Source organism: Anomaloglossus baeobatrachus, chromosome 5 (genome assembly GCF_048569485.1).
Source record: "Anomaloglossus baeobatrachus isolate aAnoBae1 chromosome 5, aAnoBae1.hap1, whole genome shotgun sequence".
Lineage (NCBI taxonomy): Eukaryota > Metazoa > Chordata > Amphibia > Anura > Aromobatidae > Anomaloglossus > Anomaloglossus baeobatrachus.
The window spans coordinates 346,308,536-346,330,774 of record NC_134357.1 but is presented as its reverse complement, the minus strand read 5'-3'; the positions used below and the strand labels follow the sequence as shown (position 1 = coordinate 346,330,774).

At 46.5% G+C, this 22,239-nt stretch overlaps 1 protein-coding gene across 2 annotated transcripts in view; it reads right to left on the bottom strand.

The window, feature by feature from the left end:
• Window positions 1–22,239, bottom strand: part of LOC142311437 (protein MTSS 1-like) — a 204,654-nt gene that overhangs the window by 5,994 nt on the left and 176,421 nt on the right. For both annotated transcript variants that reach the window (XM_075349868.1, XM_075349869.1), the window contains exons 10-12: window positions 11,064–11,175; window positions 7,608–7,736; window positions 5,669–5,819 (exon numbers count right to left, since the gene is read on the bottom strand). In XM_075349868.1, the coding sequence (XP_075205983.1) occupies window positions 5,669–5,819; window positions 7,608–7,736; window positions 11,064–11,175 (392 nt within the window). The remainder of the gene's footprint in view (window positions 1–5,668; window positions 5,820–7,607; window positions 7,737–11,063; window positions 11,176–22,239) is intronic.

Sequence of the window (22,239 nt, the reverse complement as noted above, 5' to 3'; positions counted from 1 at the left end):
CGCTCTGGTGCCAGACCCCTGACCGTGTGTGGTCACTACTTACTGCACTGACACTACGAGCACACCACCAGGATCATCCAGTGTCAGTGCCGGTGAGGGCAGATGGCTGTGGGCGCGCTCTAGTGTCAGACCCATGACCGTGTGTGGTCACTACTTGCTGCACTGACATTACGAGCGCACCACCAGGATCATCCAGTGTCAGTGCCGGTGAGGGCAGATGGCTGTGGGCGCACTCTGGTATCAGACCCCTGACCGTGTGTGGTCACTACTTGCTGCACTGACACTACGAGTGCACCACCAGGATCATCCAGTGCCAGTGCGCAGACAGGAGACAATGCGTTCACTCTGAGCCTTAGAGAAGTCAATCAATGTAAAGCACAGGCTTTATTAAATAAAAAATAAAAAAATAGGAGGGCGTGATGGTACACCAAGGCACAGGCGACACCAAGGGTGCACCAAAGCGCCCTCATTTGCATATCAAATAAAAGTTAATTTTTAATTAAATATTGAGTTTCGCTATACTTGCAATATATGTTTTAAATTGGGGCTAGGTCCGCTATATAAATGTTTAAACACCTTATGCGCTATTTTGGGTGTGACAAAAAAGTACTTTAAAGGGAGTTTAATAAGACCGATACATGTCCTCACAGATCTTATTCCATACAGTTCTAGGGACAGGGATTGGGAACAGCGATCACATGGGTAGACTGGCATGTCATGACGTGAATCTTTGGGTGATAGTTCTTTTGTTGTTTTATGGAATTTAGTTTTTTGGGGTTTTTTTTACACAATTGTTTTTCTGACCTCGGAAAACCTTTCTAATTCAGGTGTCAGGGATAGAGTGTCAACATATAAATGCCATACATGGATACACTGGAGTCAAGATTAGTGACCGTTATTTCATTTGATTCTTGACTTTTTAAAACTTGAGAAACTATAGTGATTGAGAGCTGGAAATATATGGATGTTATACATAAAGACGAGAATTACTATAGAAGAGAGAGAATAGAAATTGTGGTTGCCCAGCAAGTACTTGCATATTTTAGAAATGGAGGTCATTTAGGCGCTGTCATGATGTCTATCAGCATACTGTGACAGCCCCACAAGGAGCTTAACCTGAAGATTTCTAAATGGAATAGTTTCTAATGCAATTCCTAATAATATAATGTATCTATATATATAATTGCCTTATTCTGTCTATCTGTCTGTCTGTCTGTCATGCTCCAAAATTGTGTCCTTACGGTGACACAAAGCTGATTGGCCGCTGGGCTCGCCATGGCCCCGCCCCCCCACACGGATTGGCCGCTCGCCCAGGCTGCGCCCCCACACGGATTGGCCAGCCGCTCGCCCAGGCTCCGGCCCCCCCCCCACAGATTGGCCTCTCGCCCCGGCACCCTGCAGGCATTGGCAATTCGGCCACGCCCCGCCCCCCTCACGCAATGCACGCTAGCTCTGGCCCCGCCCCCTCCCTCCGCGCATTCCCCGAACTGACACGGCTGTCACGGAGGTGAGTACTGTACTCCCCCCCCCTCCCCTCCCCCCCCCGCGCATTCCCCGAACTGACACGGCTGTCACGGAGGTGAGTACTGTACTCCCCCCCCCCCCCCCCCCGGCCCCCGCTCGCACGGGAGTGGTGTGGATACGTTGGTAACCATGCTCGCATGGTTACAAGCGCATCAAGGTCCTGCTGCGGCGGAAGATCCACACGCACACACATAACAGCACACACACAAACATACACACACATCAGATCACACTCACTCTCACACACACCTCACATCGCATCCACACACTCACAGCATCCGGCGATATCGCTTGCTTCTCGGCCTCGATACTGTGCTGTTGTGACCTTCCAGGACCTGACGGAGGATCACATGGCCAGAGGCATGTGGTATCTCCGGATGTTGTGAGTGTGAGCGCGTATGTGCGATATCGTCAGTGTCTGTGTGTGTGAGTGTATGCGATCGGGTGTGTGTGAGTGTATGCGATCGGGTTTGTGTGAGTGGATGCGATCGGGTGTGTGTGAGTGGATGCGATCGGGTGTGTGTGAGTGGATGCGATCGGGTGTGTGTGAGTGGATGCGATCGAGTGTGTGAGTGTCGGCAGAGGAGCACGGCGTGCTGGAGGAGGCTGGGAGCAGAGAGGCTGATCATGGGGAAGGCTGGGAGGGGGAGGCTGATGCTGGGTGAGACTGGGAGGGGAAGGCTGATGCTGAAGGAGGCTGGGAGGGGGAGGCTGGGAGGAAGGAGGCTGGGAGGAGAGAGGCTGATCCTGGGGAAGGCTGGGAAGGGGAGGCTGATGCTGAGGGAGGCTGGAAGGAGAGAGGCTGATGCTGGGGGAGGCTGAAAGGAGAGAGGCTGAGGCTTAGGAGGAGAGAGGCTGATGCTGGGGAAGGCTGATGCTGAGGGAGGCTGGGAGGGGAAAGCTGATGCTGGGGAAGGCTGGGAGGACGGAGGCTGGGAGGAGAGAGGCTGATCCTGGGGAAGGCTGGGAGAGGGAGGCTGATGCTGGGGGAGGCTGGAAGGAGAGAGGCTGATGCTGGGGGAGGCTGGAAGAAGAGAGGCTGATGCTGGGGGAGGCTGATGCTGGGGGAGGCTGGGAGGAGAGAGGCTGATGCTGGGGAAGGCTGGGAGGAGAGAGGCTGATGCTGGGAGGAGAGAGGCTGATGCTGGGATGAGAGGCTGATGCTGGGAGGAGAGAGGCTGATGCTGGGGGAGGCTGGGAGGGGGAGGCTGATGCTGGGGGAGGCTGGGACGAGGGAGGCTGATGCTGGTGGAGGCTGATGCTTGGGGAGGCTGATGCTGGGGGAGGCTGGAAGGAGAGAGGCTGATGCTTGGGGAGGCTGATGCTGAAGGAGGCTGGGAGGGGGAGGCTGGGAGGAAGGAGGCTGGGAGGAGAGAGGCTGATCCTGGGAAAGGCTGGGAAGGGGAGGCTGATGCTGAGGGAGGCTGGAAGGAGAGAGGCTGATGCTGGGGGAGGCTGAAAGGAGAGAGGCTGAGGCTGGGAGGAGAGAGGCTGATGCTGGGGAAGGCTGATGCTGAGGGAGGCTGGGAGGGGAAAGCTGATGCTGGGGAAGGCTGGGAGGACGGAGGCTGGGAGGAGAGAGGCTGATCCTGGGGAAGGCTGGGAGAGGGAGGCTGATGCTGGGGGAGGCTGGAAGGAGAGAGGCTGATGCTGGGGGAGGCTGGAAGAAGAGAGGCTGATGCTGGGGGAGGCTGGAAGAAGAGAGGCTGATGCTGGGGGAGGCTGATGCTGGGGGAGGCTGGGAGGAGAGAGGCTGATGCTGGAGAAGGCTGGGAGGAGAGAGGCTGATGCTGGGGACAGAGAGGAGAGGCTGATGCTGGGAGGAGAGAGGCTGATGCTGGGATGAGAGAGGCTGATGCTGGGAGGAGAGAGGCTGATGCTGGGGGAGGCTGATGCTGGGGGAGGCTGGGACGAGGGAGGCTGATGCTGGTGGAGGCTGATGCTTGGGGAGGCTGATGCTGGGGGAGACTGGGAGGGGAAGGCTGATGCTGAGGGAGGCTGGGAGGGGGAGGCTGGGAGGAAGGAGGCTGGGAGGAGAGAGGCTGATCCTGGGGAAGGCTGGGAACGGGAGGCTGATGCTGAGGGAGGCTGGAAGGAGTGAGGCTGATGCTGGGGGAGGCTGGAAGGAGAGAGGCTGATGCTGGTGGAGGCTGATGCTTGGGGAGGCTGATGCTGGGGGAGACTGGGAGCGGAAGGCTGATGCTGAGGGAGGCTGGGAGGGGGAGGCTGGGAGGAAGGAGGCTGGGAGGAGAGAGGCTGATCCTGGGGAAGGCTGGGAAGGGGAGGCTGATGCTGAGGGAGGCTGGAAGGAGAGAGGCTGATGCTGGGGGAGGCTGGAAGGAGAGAGGCTGAGGCTGGGAGGAGAGAGGCTGATGCTGGGGAAGGCTGATGCTGAGGGAGGCTGGGAGGGGAAAGCTGATGCTGGGGAAGGCTGGGAGGACGGAGGCTGGGAGGAGAGAGGCTGATCCTGGGGAAGGCTGGGAGAGGGAGGCTGATGCTGGAGGAGGCTGGAAGGAGAGAGGCTGATGCTGGCGGAGGCTGATGCTGGGGGAGGCTGGAAGGAGAGAGGCTGATGCTGGTGGAGGCTGATGCTTGGGGAGGCTGGGAGAGGGAGGCTGATGCTGAGGGAGGCTGGGAGGAGGGAGGCTGGGAGAGGTAGGCTGAGAGAAGAGAGGCTGATGCTGGGGGAGGCTGATGCTGGGGGAGGCTGGGAGAGGGAGGCTGATGCTGAGGGAGGGTGGGAGGAGGGAGGCTGGGAGGAGAGAGGCTGATGCTGGGGAAGGCTGGGAGGAGAGAGGCTGATGCTGGGGACAGAGAGGAGAGGCTGATGCTGGGAGGAGAGAGGCTGATGCTAGGATGAGAGAGGCTGATGCTGGGAGGAGAGAGGCTGATGCTGGGAGGAGAGAGGCTGATGCTGGGGGCAGAGAAGCTGATGCTGGGGGCAGAGAAGCTGATGCTGGGGGCAGAGAGGCTGATGCTGGTGCAGCATGGGGGATGGAGCACGATGGGGGGGTGCGCAGCATCGGGGATGGAGCATGATGGGGGGGTGCGCAGCATCGGGGATGGAGCACGATGGGGAGTGCGGAGTATGGCGGATGGAGCACGTTTGGGAGTGCGCAGCATGGCGGATGGAGCACGTTTGGGAGTGCGCAGCATGGCGGATGGAGCACGTTTGGGAGTGCGCAGCATGGGAGATGGAGCACGATGGGGGGTGCGCAGCATAGGGGATGGAGCACGATGGGGAGTGCGCTGCATGGGGGATGGAGCACGATGGGGAGTGCGCTGCATGGGGGATGGAGCACGTTTGGGAGTGCGCACCTCCCCCCAACACACACACACACACACACGCGCACTGCACAACACACCACACACACACTGGGAACCACAAACAACTGCCCTACACAGACACCCACACACACAGACAACGCTGCACACACACAACACCCAACACACAAACACCGCGGCACACACAAATATACGCACATACCGCACAACACACACATTGCACAAAACATACCTCCCCCCAAAACACACCACACACACACAAACCGCGCAACACACACACAACACTACAGACATACAGCGCTCCACAAACAACGCAACACACATACAACACCGCTCTCACCCCCCGTCACACCCAGACAACACCCAGAACATGTACAGCCCCTACACAAACACTTGGTAACTACACACAACAACATATATATATATATATATATATATATATATATAACAAAAATCATACATGAACTACACGATACGTAAATTCTAGAATACCCGATGCGTAGAATCGGGCCACCTTCTAGTATTCTATAAATGGAGGAAGTTATGTGCTGTTATAATGTTCATCAGCACCCTGCTATGGCCCCACTGACCTCTCCATAACCAGGACCTAGGTCCATCAATCATTTCATAGTGATTACCAGCAAATTTGATTGTTGCGACAGAATATGCATTAGGGCCTTCATTCATATGCTCTCCCATTTTTAGGAGAATCAATATGACTACATCCAGAGTGGGAACATATTACAATATATACAGTTACAGTCAATGGTTTACAACTGCATGTATAATGTTAAAGAGCAAGGTTTACCTACACAAAAATACAGTCATGTGCACGAGATAAGTAACATGAAAAACCCACCATGAGAGGGAATCGTGTCGTCCGAGCATGAAGGGGTCGTTGTCTGTGTGCTGTACCCACTAGAGCAGTGCAGAGAATCACGGCTAAGTTGTATTTCCGAGTTCAGGCCTTGACTTAAAGCCAAAGCTAAGTGATCGCGTGCAAGTTTTGGCTGCAATATACAAAAAACCCCCCAAAAACATGAAACACCAAACATCAAGTACTTTCTGTGTCATTATTTGATTTAATCTGGTTTCACTGATGTTTTTGAGGATAGCGTACATCATCTCAAGTCTGTCTGAAATTATGTGCATGTGCCTGATCTTCTAGCTCTGGTATATGTGCATAGAAGTAGGATGTACTTGTATCCTCAGAGACATCAATCAAGACATTGGGTCAAATTAAGGAACAAGTCACTGTTCCGCTGTGTGGAGCATTTTGCATTTGAAAATGCTATGCTATGTGTCTTGTTCACTTGTTGACAGGTTGTCTTTCATAACTAGGGTCCACGCTGGCTTTGGGAGGTGCCTTCACAGATGTGCCTCGTTCCTGGTGGTTGCTTTGTTTCTTTACTCGGCTTGTTCTGTCTGAACTTCGCCAGTCGTACTTCCTATTTGCTCAGTGTGCTCTTGGCTCCTGTCTGGTGTAAGTGTTCTGATTTTGGCTTTTGGCCTCAGACCTCTTCCTGACCACATCTCTGTCTGCTACCTAAACCTTGTACCTTACCTCCCAGCTTCTGACCTCGGACCTCTTCCTGACCAAGTCTCTGTCTGCTCCCTGAACCTTATATGTTACCTCCTGGCTTATGAGCCCGGCTTGTCTGAGTACCCATCTATTCATACTGCTCGTAGTGTCTAGCATCCCAGAACAGTCATCTTTTTGTCTAACCCTAATGGTTCTATCTCCATGACTGCAAAAGGGTAATTTATCCCTCCACCCATCGTTTGCTAAAGTTCTTTTTTTGTGCAAATCCAACCTCTATTTTTGCAACTGAAAATCCTTTTATACAAAGCACAAGCCTATCTAACAGCTAGTAGTGGATTGGAGGAAGAAAAAAAACCTTTTGACAGGCCCCCTTTAAAAGCATTAAGTAACCCCTATTGGGGTATAGGTCCATCATACTAGGGGTCACCCACTCGTGACTTGCTTCTACTGAGTCACAATCGAGAGACGTTCTCATATAATCTACGTATAGCCTAGCGAGACCTGTAATCTCATTCATATGATCTTCATTATTAAATATTAAAACTGAAAGAATACTTAGAGTATCCGTCATTTTAGATTTTATTTCATAAATCAATAGTAAAAGTGAGAATAAGAAACTGTCATATCTGATCAGAAAATGATCATTCTCAAAATTCTAAATTCACAGGTAAAATCTGTATTCAGTCAACAGATTTTCCCATTACTGAGATAGGAGTAACAATTGGTGCTTGTAAAGTTCTATGGAGAACTGTTACTATTGTTTGAGGAGAACCTGCAAGAGAATTTCTGTGTCTGCCTCTAGCTCTTCCCCCAATTGTCATCTAAGTAATGGGAAAAATCTGTCTTCACTGAATTCAGCTTTTTCATATTTTATCCACGAACGGAGAGCGAAAGCTCAATCCAGGAGGAGAAAGAAGCAAATTTCTCTGATAAGATACAAAGTTGCTTATTTTCATGTGTGCTACTGAATGATGAGATAAGTTAAAAAGACGGTAAATCTTTAAATAGGTGTAAAATTACCCAACTGATAATGTCTATTGAAGGTAAATACAGAAAATATCATAATTATCAAGCCAAAGTGTCATTGAATATCTCAACATACTTGTAAAATTAATGTTCTACAGGGTGGACCCAATGTCATCAATGCTAGGAGATCTGGACTTTGCTGTAGTTTTTTTTAAACCATGCATTTTATTCCTTAGTAGTCCATATAACACAGTGTGTAATGGTAAATGGTGGAGTATGTAAAACCTACCTTAGCCATGACTTGTGGTGGTGGAGCCTTGAATACATCGTTGGTCACGTTTGATTTCAAAGTGCCATTTTCTCCACTGGGTCCACTAATGGGAGATATCTGTGCACTGCTGTTCATCAATTTGGGATCCTGTAAGCAGATGAACAGAACATTAAATCATTGACCCCTAAGATCCCTTAAGAGGCTTGAAATGGACTTCAGTTTGTCATTCCTTACATAAACTAACTACTGCCCTGCATATATTGTGTGAACTACTGTCCTTTACATGGGACACAACTGAACAGCATAATCACCAGATCAGGATACATACACTGCTGTAATAGGTGTTAAAAATTAGTTGCATAGCTTCACAATCTGACCTAAAATTAAAATCAAACCTCTTGATATGGGGATAATGCAGAGGCTCCGGTATAGGTCTTCTTTATACCAGTTTTAGTTTATGTGTCATTTCTGTGTTGTCTACTATTTTAAGTTATTTTTCTCCTGCAGTATGGTTTCCTTAATGCAGTGTACATTTCTCATGATACCGCTTGTTTTCCAGTAGGGGCAGAGTTCCATCACACTACCTGCTCGCAATTACAGGACTTGGTGTATTCTATGTAGCTTCAGCTTGTTTTCCCTGCCTCCTGCTTGTAATTACTTTCTCCCTGTCGTCCTCCATTTTTTCTCCCTGTCAGCTCTTACAAAACAAGAGGCAGGGAAATCACACTAAAACTGCATTTCATAGGCTACACCGTACATTTTGCACAAAATACACAGAGATATGCAGTGTGAGACATGAGAGTTTAATACCGGAGGATACACATTGTTTGGGCTCATCCTCTATAATAGGCCCCTTTCACACGTCAGTGATTCTGATACGTTTGTGCTTTTTTTTATACGTACCAGAATCATTGACATACGCAGACCCATTCTAATCAATGATTTTTCACTGAACGTGTCTCCGTGCAGCGTACACCCGTGGCCGTGATTCTGCACGTAGACATGTCAGTTTTTGTCTGGCATCACTGATGACCCACGGACCACACTATGGTGTGATCCGTGAAACACGTACAAGAAAATCACAGACATATTAAATATTAAAAATTTTCAACTTACCTTGCCTGCGATTCGCTGTGCCTGCTCCGCTCTCGGCAGCTCCTGCCTGGCTCATGAATATTCATGAAAGCAGGAACTGCCGAACAGGAAGTAGGTGCTGAGAAACGTGGGCGGACGCTGCAGACCCGAGGAGATCAGCACCATGGACAGCAGCAATGAAGGCAGGTGAGTAATGTCCATATGCAATCACGGGATCACGGATCACGGATTGCACATGGACAACCAACGTGTGCCGTGAATCACGGAACACGGAGGGAAATGTGCGTGTTTTACACGTCAGTGAAGAACGTCAGTGTTTTTTATCTGCAAGTGAGGACATACAGGGAAACAAGGAGGCTTAAGCTAGGAGGTTGACAGGAAGTAAGTATGGGGAGATAAGGTATGCACACCAGTGACTATGGAAGGGGAATACATGTAATAGCAGAAACTGCTGTGTGAATACTGACATGAAAAATTCAATAGCTATATGGAAGAATGAAATGTGAAAAATGGAACCTGCATTACTGCCATGAATATATGAATAAAGAGAAATTTAGCTACTGAATTGATCAATGCAATAGAGCCCCAACACTACGCCAAAGTATTTCTCTACGTTGGGGTCCCTAGCTTATGTGTGTCCTCTCATGCAGTTAAAAAACTTACCGTGTATGGGAAGCTGAGACCAAGGCTATATATACGATGTGGATTGGCAAAAGGTGTGTGTGGGGAGGGTTCACAAACGAAAAACTACTAACATTAAGGAATAACGTTTGGAACTCCATTCTATGTCTGAACTGGGTGCAAAAACCTAAAAAACATCACTATGGGGAGATAAGGTATGCACACCAGTGACTATGGAAGGGGAATACATGTAATAGCAGAAACTGCTGTGTGTGAGTTTCTGCTATTACATGTATTCCCCTTCCATAGTCACTGGTGTGCATACCTTATCTCCCCATAGTGATGTTTTTTAGGTTTTTGCACCCAGTTCAGACATAGAATGGAGTTCCAAACGTTATTCCTTAATGACAGGAAGTAAGTGACTGACAACCGGTCTACATAGGATAGCAGGTATTGAACAGGTAGTAAGAATTGAGGTCACCTGACAACTGCCCATAAGAAAGGGTTCAAAGTTCCCAGATGAAACAGTGCTTGGGTTAAATTAGACAGCTCAACTACTGCTGATGAATAAGAAATATATGTGCAATTTGCTAGAGTGCTACTTTAAGAAGGCTGTGGCACAAATTTTAAGGTTCTTCTCATTTAAAACACATCACAACCATTATGGAGAAGCTGAGTAAGGTAAATAATAAAGGTCAGAATCAACAATGATTGGGTTTCCTCCACCTTGAATCTACATTGCCATGATAAAATTTCCTTGTTGTTGGTATATACTGAATTTTAAGTCTTTAGTGCGAGGTATTTAACAACCGGCAGAATTTCAAACGCTGTAAGAATCAGGAAAGTTTTTAGTTCAGGGAGCAAATGTCAAGAGGTACTTCAACGTGAAGGACTTCCTCTTCTGCTCCGTTCTATGGCTAGCATAATAAAGTGTGGGTTGGCAGCTACTGACGCAGTGAGGGGAAGTTTCTTTCTGGTCAAGTACCATTGAGGGTACTCCAAGCAGTTAATAAAGAGATTTATCTTTATCGAGTGCCCAAGGTCCAACATCAATGAATGTATGGGTTGGGCGTGTGCCACGTTGCAAAGAATACAGTCATGGCTACAGGCTGGATCACAAGTTGTGATCTCCAGTGAATGAGGGATGTTACATATAACATATTTATTTATAGTCAGGGTATTTTTCATGCAATTTTCTCTTTGGTTTTTTTCTAGTCTTAAGGCTGCAATTCACATGCTTAATGTTGCATGTTTACTGAACTTTGTTTCAGCTCAGGTTTTTCGTGTTTTTTGTATATAACATATGAGGTGTGCTTGCTTGATGTACCTACAATAAAATTAGGATAAAATATGGCAAAAGAAATCAATTGTAACATGAAAATTCCCCATGTGTGTAGTATTTGATGTTCCAATACCTGCATACTATATAAAATGTTGTTATCCTTCAACTAGGTCAACAGTTTGTGGGAAGACTCTCCTCTAAAGACATCCCATACATCAACAGAACAGCAGAATTTATTGGGGTATTACAGCCTCTTTCTGTAGCAAGCAAAGTGCACAAGGCTGTGTTAGGTAATGCAGTTGAAGGGCTTAAACGCTTCACTTGGCACCACTACTCCTTTGTTCTGCTGATCGTTGGGCCCATTAAAAACGGATTGCCCACCTAAGAATAGGTCAGTAATACGATATCCCAGAATACCTCCGTTCACTCTAGCAATTAGTGAAGAGGGTCTTGTAGGACACCTGTGTCTTCATTACCTGGAACAGTGTCTCCAGCATTATGGTGGAAGATGGACGAATATGAAGGGTTTCCATCGAGCTTGAGATTGAGTCCATGGACGGGACATGCCTTATTGATCCGTGCAGATAACTAACGATGACAATAGCAAGAATTAAATTAAATTTATCACAGAATTGGAAGATACAGGTCACTTACATTTTCTGTGAGGCCACTTAAGAAAGGCACAATGGATTATTAATGGGATTGTCCAGGACCCATATACACTGGAATATCCTTGGAAAGGTCATCAATATAATAACAGTGGGGGTACGACAGCACCACATCAATTGAAAACTGTTCCAGCAGTGGCCAGATATAAGTGGGAACACAGGCGTCCTGAAGATTGCTTTATGGCTGTTGTCAAGTGCTGCACATTATCTCTCATTTACTTAAATAGAAAGTAATGTGCAGTCCTCAGTAGAGCGCACCACGCAATATACAGGGTTGCTGCGTTCCTCTCTGCACAACACTTATATCTGGCTGCTGCCGGAGCAGTTTTTAGCTGTTTGGAGGGGTATAGAAGTGTTGGACCCCACTGGGGTTCTAAAGATCGGCCATCCATGGCAGTTCTGGTAAATCCCCTTACTTAGTGAGAACGTCGCTTTTGTTAAAAATTAAAAACCAAATGCAATAGAATGTAATTTTATACAGTGCAAAACCACAAATGAGTAGAATCTGGTATATAACCGGCTTGGCAGCTTTGTAATATATCAGTGGCAGAGATCCTAAGAGCAGGGTATGAACAGTCATATACATCAAATGCTAGATACCCCAGTCTAAGCCTTGGACAATGCAGCCAGACTAATACATTCCTAACAAGAAGCCTTTCATTCCAGCAAATCCTGGTGACTGATCCTCCTGGTCACAAGAGATTATTATTTCACCCAGCCAAACACCTTTCTATTGGAATGTAAAAGTAGACGGCACCTGGGAATGGAAGACATCTGATAGCAGAGCGGGCTACGCACCGTGCTGACCTATAGTAACCTTCATTGATTGTGGAATCCAAGCTCCCCCTGATAAAGAGCGTGGGGGTTTCTGGCTGGGGATTAAGATATTGATGGTCAGGTAAAGTTACAAAATGTTCAAAAGAAGAGTCTACACTGACGATCTGTAAAAGGCTTTGCTGATGTCATTCTATTCAGCGACAGTGGCTGCTGACAAGACACAAATAGGCGATCATGCCAGAAACGTTCCAGTTCAGTAGTCTGAGCAGAGCAATAACACCCTTCTACCACTAGATGGCACCCTCACACTATTTCTGTATGGAGTCTATGTTATAAATTTAGGAAACCTGTGGGTCCCCAGCTTCAATGGAGCTACAAGTTCTGGTACCCACGATTAGGTAGATCATTGTCACAATCTTTTTGGACTGCACAACACTGTACAGGGCTGTCATGTTTTTCTGATAATGTCACAGGGATGAAAAATTTGCATTGGTCATCACACAAATTTAAAATATTGTTAACATGTATAGAACAAAGATTTCCACGTGAAAAAATAGATTTAATTGTAGAAAAAGGTTTAATATTTACAGTGCAGAGTAGTGATGAGCGAGCACTACCACGCTCGGGTGCTCGGTAGTCTTAACTAGCAGTCAGACATTCGGGAGGGTTCGACTAGCGTCAGAGTATAATGGAAGCTAATGGGGTGCATGCATTTTTCTGGAAGTATACTTTCAAAAATAGAAGGTTTAATAGTTTATTGTTTATCAATTGACGAAGTGCAAAGTGAATGAATGAATCAGAGCTCTAAATCAAATTTGGTGGAAACACACTTCATTGAAAACTGCATCACAGCATCAATTTTGGATACAGATGTACAGTTTTTGAAGTAACTCGGCAGGGAGGTTATTCCAAACATTTTGGAGAGCTAACCACATGTCTGTGTATGAGGCTTGTGCAAATCCTTCTGTCTCTTCATGTGATCCCTGACTATTTCAATGATGATGAGATCATGGCTCTGTGATGGGCCATATCGTCACTTCCAGGACTCTTTCTTCACTGAAGATAGTTGTTAATGACATTGACTAAATGTTTAGGGTCGATGTCCTGCTGCAGAAGAAATATGGAGCCAATCAGACGCCTTGCTGATGGTATTACATTATGGATAAATATGTGGCTCTATTTCTCAGAATGGAGGACATCAAGAAATGGACAACACTGAGGACCACAGATGCAGTAGAAGAAAGCCCCCTCATGCTTACTTCCTTTCAAATTCGTAAGATGTCCAGCAGTGGCATCAACTCACAGCTGGCAGCAATCAGTGGAACCCAGCAACACCCACCTACTGTCCAGAGAAATTTGGCCAGAAGTGGTCTTCATGGAATATTTGCGGCTAAGATGCCATAACTAAGACATGAAATCAAGGTCAAGCGATTCAGCTACGCACACAAACATAGAAACTGTGGTGAAGAAGCATGGCAGCAGGTGCGCTGAACTGATGACTCAAAATGTGAGATGTTTGGCATTAACAGAAGGCAGTTTGTTTGCCAAAGGACTGGAGAGTGGAACATTAATGAGTGTCTACAGGCAACAGTGAAGCATAGTGGAGGTTTCTTTTAAGTTCGGGGATACATTTCAGTAAATGGAGCTGGGGTTTGGTGAGAATTAATCATGTCCTCAATGCTGAGGCAGAGCACAATGTCACCAAACATACACCTTTAATAACATTGGCTGTATTCCTGATTGAAAGGTGTGGGATGCCGCCCGATTGCTGGGGGTCTAGCCACTGGGACCCACACTGATCCAGAAAACAGGAGTTCTGAAGAGCCAGTATGAATGGAGAGGTGGCCAATTAAGCACAATGCCGCTCACGTGGGAGGTCCTCTCCTTTACCAAGTATAGGAGATGACTTCCAAACTTGGAAATAACCCTATAAGGCTAGTTTCACACTTGCGTTGAACGGCATCCGTTGCATTGCATTGTGTGACGGATGCAACGGATGTGTTGCATTTAGTGACACAATGGATGCAACGGATCATACAAAACAACGGAATCTTTTTTTTTCTTCTTCTTTACAGTTTTACCGGCGGCAGACTATTGTGAACGATCAGCCGATCGCTCACAGCAGCCGGTCGCCGGGTGATCAGCTGATCGCTAACAGCAGCCAGTCGCCGGGTGATCAGGTGATCGCTCACAGCAGCCGACCGCCGGGTGATTAGCTGATAGTTCGGCCGCCGAGAATGTGTGCGGGGGGCGGAGTGGGTGGAGCCGAGCGGGGCCATGGCGCTGAGGACATCAGTGCCGCGGGGATGCATGGCTGGGGACAGGTGAGTGTGTGTGTGTGTGTGTACATGCAGACTGCGGTAGGGGAGAAGCCGAGCGGGGAAGTGTCGGGCTCCCTGCACACGTAGGCAGGGTAAATATCGGGTAACTAAGCAAAGCACTTTGCTAGGTTACCCGATATTTACCTTGGTTACCAGCGTACACCGCTTAGCGCTGGCTCCTTGCACATGTAGGCAGGGTAAATATCGGGTAACTAGGCAAAGCGTATTGCTTAGTAACCCGATGTGTACCCTGGTTATGTGTGCAGGGAGCCAGAGAGAGCATGCGCAGCGAAATCCTACGGACTGCGCTGGTCAAAAAAAGGTTACATGCTGCGTTCCTTCCGTCCAGCAGAAACAACGCAGCGTCGCCCAGCGGAAGCAACGCAGGTCCATTAGTCGCAATCCGTCGTCCATACAAGTCTATGGGAAGCAGCGGAATCCGTTAATGGATTCCGCTGTTTTCCAAAACGGCGGATTGCAACTGAAGGAAAAAAACGCAAGTGTGAAACTAGCCTAAGAACTATGTTTAAGTGTAAATAGGAACAAGGAGTCCTGAAAGTGATAATATGGCCATGCAGAGCCCTGATCTCAACATTGAGTGTCTGGGAATTCCTGAAAAGACAAGGATTTGTGCAAGCCTACATCTACAGGAGATCTGTGGTTAGTTCTCCAAAAGGTTTGGGACAACCTCCTTGCTGAGTTCCTTCAAAACCTGTGAGTGTACCTAGCAGGGCTGATGCATTGAAACTGATTTGAAGGCAAAGCTTGGTCACACCAAATATTGATTTAAGTTCCATTTTTCTTTTATGTATTCACTTCCCATTTTGCATAAAATTAAACATTAACTCTTCTATTTTTTTAAACATTCTATCTTTCCAACATTGTTTCACACATCTAAAGCTTTTGCACAATACCCCAATAATAAAGGATAGGCGATGAATTGCTGATCACTGGTGGTCCTACTGCTGGGTCACCGATCTTCATAATGGGGCTCTGAAATGCCTCAAGCGATGAATAGAGAAGCGGCATGCATTTATGGCATTGCTGGATAGGAGAATACAGATCTCGGATTTCTCCAAATCACAGTGAATGGAACTGTTGAGTTCTCAAGTTGGGGTAACCTTTTTAATATATGCATGGACTAGAATAAAATCTCAGATAGGAAACATTTGTAAGCAAATATGATACAATTTCTGAACCATTCATCACTAGTTACAATAATCTGAGGTTTTAAGAAGACACATGGAGTTCCAGCAGGTTTACACTATGGAGACATAGGCAATCTGTATACCGTGCCATATGGTGCTGTCAGGCAAGCAATGTTTCAAGGGGAGAATACCTCTTTAATAAGGCACCTGATGGACAGAAAAATCTTCTATATGACATCAAAAGTACACAAAACAGGCTGCAAAGCGCAGTAATGGGCAGGTACAGGAGCTCTAATGAGTGCATCTACAGCTTCTTCCAATATCTGTTCCACCTACTAAGCAAACACAGATGGAAGCAACAATTCTCTTATGCAAAACTATTTGCACGACTGTGACTCAGCATATATAATCTCTACGCAGAAGACACTGAAATCATGCGAAAAATGAAGGAGCACAACATTACTGGCGTGCCCCTTGCCACTATGCTCCGTACAGGGAAAAGGAAAGCAACGCGTGCTCGGAGCAAATTTATCCACAAAATAAGGGGACCTGAAACTCTAGAATATGTGATTTGATAAATTATGCAAAAATTTAGACATATATCCTCATTAACAGGACTTTAAACCAAAAGAGGATAAAGGGTTTTATATGATTATAAAAACCCGTCTGCTTTCTTCCAAAAACAGTATCGCCTTAGCCCCCTGGTTTTGTATGTAATTGCTTTAATGTAGCTGGGCCGTGAGACACAGCCTGTGGACAAGTGTGGCGCTATTTCTACAATAAAGCAATGTTTTGTTAATCCATTAAAAAGGACACTTAAATGGCCCCTGGGAGCTGCATAAATTAAAGAAAAAAAATCTATACTAGCCTTTTGGACCCGCGTCAGCAATAAGGCGTTGTCTAGTAGTAGACAACTCCTTTAACTGTGACAGCTACACATACATATTGATTACATGTTCTAAGCCCTGGAGGTGGTTTTGCAAATTAAAGTGGTTTTTTCCACTTTTGGAAAAGTGGACCCCACACATTACCTGTCATGTTACATACCAAAATCAGATCGTACTCGCCCCCTGGGTGCAGCGCTGGCTCCCCACTGCAGCAGTGACGCCATATCGACAGCTCACATCACTCCACAGTGGTCTATCTCCAGCTCAGAAGTGATTTAAGCCGGTGACATGACGTCACCGCTGCAGCCAAAACACTGAGACTCCGACAGATAGGCGGTGCTTGTCCTGGGGATGGCACTATTTGATTGTGTTATATTACATAACATGAAAAGTATGTGGCACACTTTTTTTTAAAAAAACAAACAAACTGGAAACATCTTTTAAGTGAAGACAAAAACTATTGTGAAATGTTACTTTTAAAGGGAATGTCAGAGTTGTAGAGCTGCACAGCACAGCTCTGTCAAAGGAATAGTGGCTGTGGCCAGGTACTGAACATCTGTTCGTATTGATTTGAATAGATGGAGGATATGCAGTATCCGGTATACAGTTCACAGAGCATTGCAGCTTCCAACACAAAGCTGTGTTGGCCGGCGGCTGCGGCACCGATCAGACGCTGATGACCTATTCTAAGGATAACTCAATGTTAAAGCACCACTCCAGCATTTTCTTTTATTTCACCGCTGGAGTAGTGCTTTAATGTAATTCCTACGTCTTAAGCTAAGTTCACACAGGCCATCTTTTGTAACTACAAAGATGCAGCGTTTTTGTCCCAAAAAAACGCACCAAAAACGCATCTCAGAAAAAACGCAATGCGTTTTTTAAGTCAAATCTATTGACTGGAAGGGCTCAAAAACGTAAAAAGAATTGACATGCTGTATCTTGAAAAATGTAGCCAAGATGCAGCCAACAAAAGATGCGCAGTGTGGACAGCAAAATAGAAATCTCATAGACTTTGCTGGGAGAAGGAAATGCATGCATTTAGGTGCATCTTTGTGACCTCAAAAACGCAACAAAAGATGCCCTGTGTGAACTTAGCCCTATACGCACCTTCATGCGTCTTCATCTGTTTACAGAGTTGCTCCGGTGATTTGTGACTTGCCAGTAGCTTTGGTGTTTTTCACCTCCGGTGAGAGAACCGGAGGTCAAAAATCAATACATCTCTATGAAAGACTCGTTCTGCAGTTACATTGAGCACTCCAGCCAGTCAGAAGTTATGAGCACAAGATGGCACTATGGGACAAAAGTGTGCGCCAATAAAGGATGAAGATGGCAGCAGGTGAGTATAATACCGGGGGCAGGGAACTTAGATTTAAAGCGCCACTCAAGCGCTGGAAAACCCCCCCACAGGAGTGGGGCTTTAAAGCGGTTGTCCATTACTAGGACAACCCCTTCTGACTTCACTTATTTATTCCAGTAAAAGATAATAAAAGATCCTGTACTCACCTCCCGTTCTGACGCCGTTAAATCGAAATCTGTAACCACGGTTCAGGGCTCATGGGACATTGTGATGTCACGTGAGCCCTGTGTCCAATCGTTGCCGGCTTCTCTCACCCCGCCTTTAGATCAAATGAGTAAGGCCCTGTGCGCACTTGTCGGTTTTTGCCGTGGGTTTCCTACGGTTTTGCTGCATGTTTCGCTGCAGAAAATGTTCATAACATCTCTGCAGTGATTCACCAGCAAATCCTATGGGAAAAAAATGCTGTGCGCACTAGGCAGAATTTGACAGCTGCATGTTTTGCTGCAGGATTCCCGCAGCAAAAACAATTGCATGCCACTTCTTTTCAGCAGGTAACTGCGGGATTTCACTCCATTGACTGCAATGTAATCGTGAAATCCAGCAGGGAATAACGCAGGTAGCAAATTCTGTGCGTTTCATTGCATTTTCCTGCGTTATTCCCTGCGGTATTTCGCGTTTTCGGGACATAATGTTCATCACTGCCCTGAGTTTTGCAGGGAAGTGATGTCATTATGACAGGAAGAGGAAGCGGAGCAGAGAGTAAACACACACATATCAGACACAGACATACAGTAAACACACATATCGCACTCACATACAGACACAGACATATAGAATACACATAGAAATCAAACATACATATAAAAAAAAAAAAAAGTGGGCTCTGCTGTATTTTTACCGTCCAGCCGAGTGCCGGTCCAGTATTCTCAGGCTGGGGAGAGCGAAGGCCAGGGTTAATGCCCCCCCCCCTTCGCAGCAGAGAATATCAGCCCGCAGCTGCCCCGGGACTGTCGCATCCTTTATGCGACAGTCCCGGAGTGTCCCTGGCTCTTCCAGATTGCCATGATGCAGTGGTAATCCAGGTAATAAGGAGTTAAATGGCAGCGAATCGCTGCCATTTAAGTCCAGGCTTAATCATGGCAGTGTCTATGAGATAGCTTACATGATTAACCCGTAAGTAAAGTGAATAAACACACACCGAAAAATCCTTTATTTTAAATAAAAGACAAAAAAGCCCCCTCTTTCACCCCTTTATTAACCCCCTCCCAACACACAGCTCCGGCGTAATCCACGCAGGTCCCACGACGCTTGCATCCAGCCCCGACTGACACACAGTACTGAATGCAGCCTCATAACGAGCCTGCAGAGAGGTAACTCCAGGTCATTTCTCACGGTCGGTAATGTGGACACACTACGGACCGTGAGAACTGCAGTGTCCTCACAGGGACTCTATTGACTGATTGATAGAGGACAGATCAAGCTATGTATCCTTCTATCTATCTATCTATCTATCTATCTATCCTTCTATCTATCTATCTATCCCTCTATCTATCTATCTATCTATCTATCTATCAATCTATCTATTTCTCTATCTATATCAGAAGGAAATTACTTTTTTTTTTTTTTTTCAAAGTGTTTCAACCCGCGGAAAAACCGCACCAAAACGCAATAAAACGCATGCGGATTTCGGTGTGTTTTTTTAACGTTTTTTTTTCCGTGGGTGCGGTAATCTTTCAGTGCCTGCGGAATTTTCTTAATAAAATTCCTTTTTCCAGTGTGCATAGGGCCTTTGTCAACAAGAAGTGACGCTGTGGTTCCCACTCACTTCCTGTTGATTTTTCGTTTGGTCCTAAGTCGGGGAGAGAGAAGCCGGCGGTGTTTGAATGCAGGGCTCCCGTGATGTCACGTGAGCCCGAACCGCAGTTAGCAACAGCGCTGGAATGGTACCAGAAAGGGAGGTGAATTCAGGGTCTTTTATTTTAACTGGCGGCATCAGAAGTGGTTGCCCTCAAAGTGGATGGTCAAAGTCTCGGAAACCCCTTTAAACAACATGACAAAGAACAGGATCAAGAAGAAATAAGTAGACATTGGGAAAGATTTCTGGATTTATGAAACAGCTTTGTTTTTCATAGCAGCCAATCACAGCACAGCTTTCCATTTAACATGCCGCACTTGTAATAGTAAAGGTACGCTGCAATGGATTGATATCAGAAATAAAAGTCTTTTACACAGTTTTCCAAAATGTACCCCACTGTATTTAATTAACTTTAAAACTTTTAGAAAGAGCTATTCTCCCAATGTGACTTTCCAGAAGACCTGCTCCACAACGCAATTTTCCTCTTAGGTAATCTCCTAGTGGCCTGCCTTTCCTTAGTGAACAGAGAGGCCCTTAGAAGTCTGAAAATATTCATCCTCTATAAACAGCCTGTAGGTTTCTTCACTAATCCTAACCACAAGAAGCAGAAAATCTCCTCTGCCAAACACGGCAGAGTCGGAGGATCCTTACATGGCCATATAGAAAGAGGACACTATAATCTAAGAACTAAAACATCTCCAGGGAAACATCTCCAACGTGTTACTACATGGCTGGAGCCAGGAGACCTGAGAATCTCAGCGTGGCTTATAGTTTAAATAACAGGAATCTGTAGTCGTGGAAAATAAAGTTCTAAAATCCAGAAAGAGAGCAGATTCCTTTTTCAGTTCTGATTAGTGGAAAAAAGAAATGGTCTTATAATTTCCTGTGGACTCATAACGACAACTAGTCCCAGCCAGGCTGTCCAGTGTCTTTATAGTTGGGAAGCCTTTATTTTGTACCACTTTTGAGAAATCACTGATCATTAACTTTCAGAAAGGAATGGGCTCTGGTGTTTGCTGAAGAACAGAAACGTTAAAGGAAACCTGTCACGTGGAGAAATGCTATTACCCAGCGGATATGGGGTTAATTTGCAGGTTAATAACATTCTGAAGCTGCCCGGCGCCTGCACATTAAACCTCGCTGCCGGGAGGAAATGAACTTTAACCCTCCTGGGAGCATTCAGGTTTCAGTCAATGGGGCGGTGCCGGTGCGGGTTTAGTCATCGCTCTGTGTATGGAGAGTGGCAGCTGTAACTGCGCCCCCCCCCCCACATTGATTGACAGCCACTCAGCATTAGAACCAGCTGTCAGTCAGTGCTGGGGGCGCGGTTACAGCCGCCGCTCTCCACACACAGAGTGGTGACTGAACGTGCGCCGATGCTGCCCTAGTCACTGAAACCTGGAATGCTGCCGGGAAGATCAAAGTTCATGTCCTCCCAGCAGTGGGGTTCAATGTGCAGGCATCGAGCAGGTTCAGAATGCTATTAACCTGCAGATTATCCCCATAGCTGCATGTTAATAGCATTTTTCCAATTGATAGGTTACCTTTAAGGGTATGTACACACGTTAAGTATTTGTAGCAGATTATTTTGCAGTGAAAAGAGAAAAAAAGCCAAATGTGGATACGATTTCAGAAATCTCATTCACTTTATTGGTACTGTAAAAAGCTGTTTATTCTGTGGAAAAAACGCCGTGGGAAAAAAAAGCAGGCAGCGAAAACACAATGTGGGAACACGTCCCAAAGGGCTTTCTAGGAGTTTAAGAGATCATGCCCTACTGCAGCCATATACGCGCCCATGTGGCCCGGCTGTTCTGTCGCTCAGCTCCAGAAAGCCAACTGTGCTGAACTTCACAGGTGAAGATCTTCTGAACTGAAAAGCTAGACTAAATGGTAAAGCAAGCCCACTATACGGAATTGCTATTAATGCTATCCTCCAAACTCTGCTGGAAACGTTTCCATTGGTGTGCACAATATCCGCTTCTCCACCATTAAGTAGTGATTATTTCTGCATGCTAAGCAGAGAACATCTTGCCCCCCCCCTTCCCTCTCTGCGATCAGCTTCTAGCCTTTGACAAAAGGGTCAGATGCTATTTTTAACAGCTGCTAAAAAATGAAAAAACGCCTTTCCATTTGCTCTGCTGCTTTCCAACATCTGTTAAATCTCTTCCTCTCACAGAGGTCCCCGGCTAATTGGCAGCCTGTCAGAGAGCGCTGCCATGTGCCTGCATCTGTGGGCTCGTATCCCAACAAAAACACAAAAAACAACACACACACAACAATAACAGAAAACTCCACAACAAAAACAAAGCGACAGGATCCAGAAGCTGAGAGAAGGCCGGGGGATGATGAGAGCCACGGCCTTTGTTCTGGAGGGAGGGTGCATGACATGGGCAGCACGACTCCCAGGACTTCATGTAAGGACGGGGCAGACATAAACCACAAAACACAGTGTGGCGATACCCAAGGATGCACTATGTAACCCTAATACAGCAATATTCACATCACTGCTCTCAGCACAGGGATCCCATTCCTCTAATCAGAGCAATTCTCAATGCCTAGACATGAATAGTTAGCAGGAAACCTTCCATCGGCTGTTTTTCCTTTCTTGCATCCATTGGTCATGTAATGCCCAGAACATCTTGCAGTTATCACCTCCCACAGCAGAAACGTTCCAGTGATCAGTGAAGTAACATTGTTGT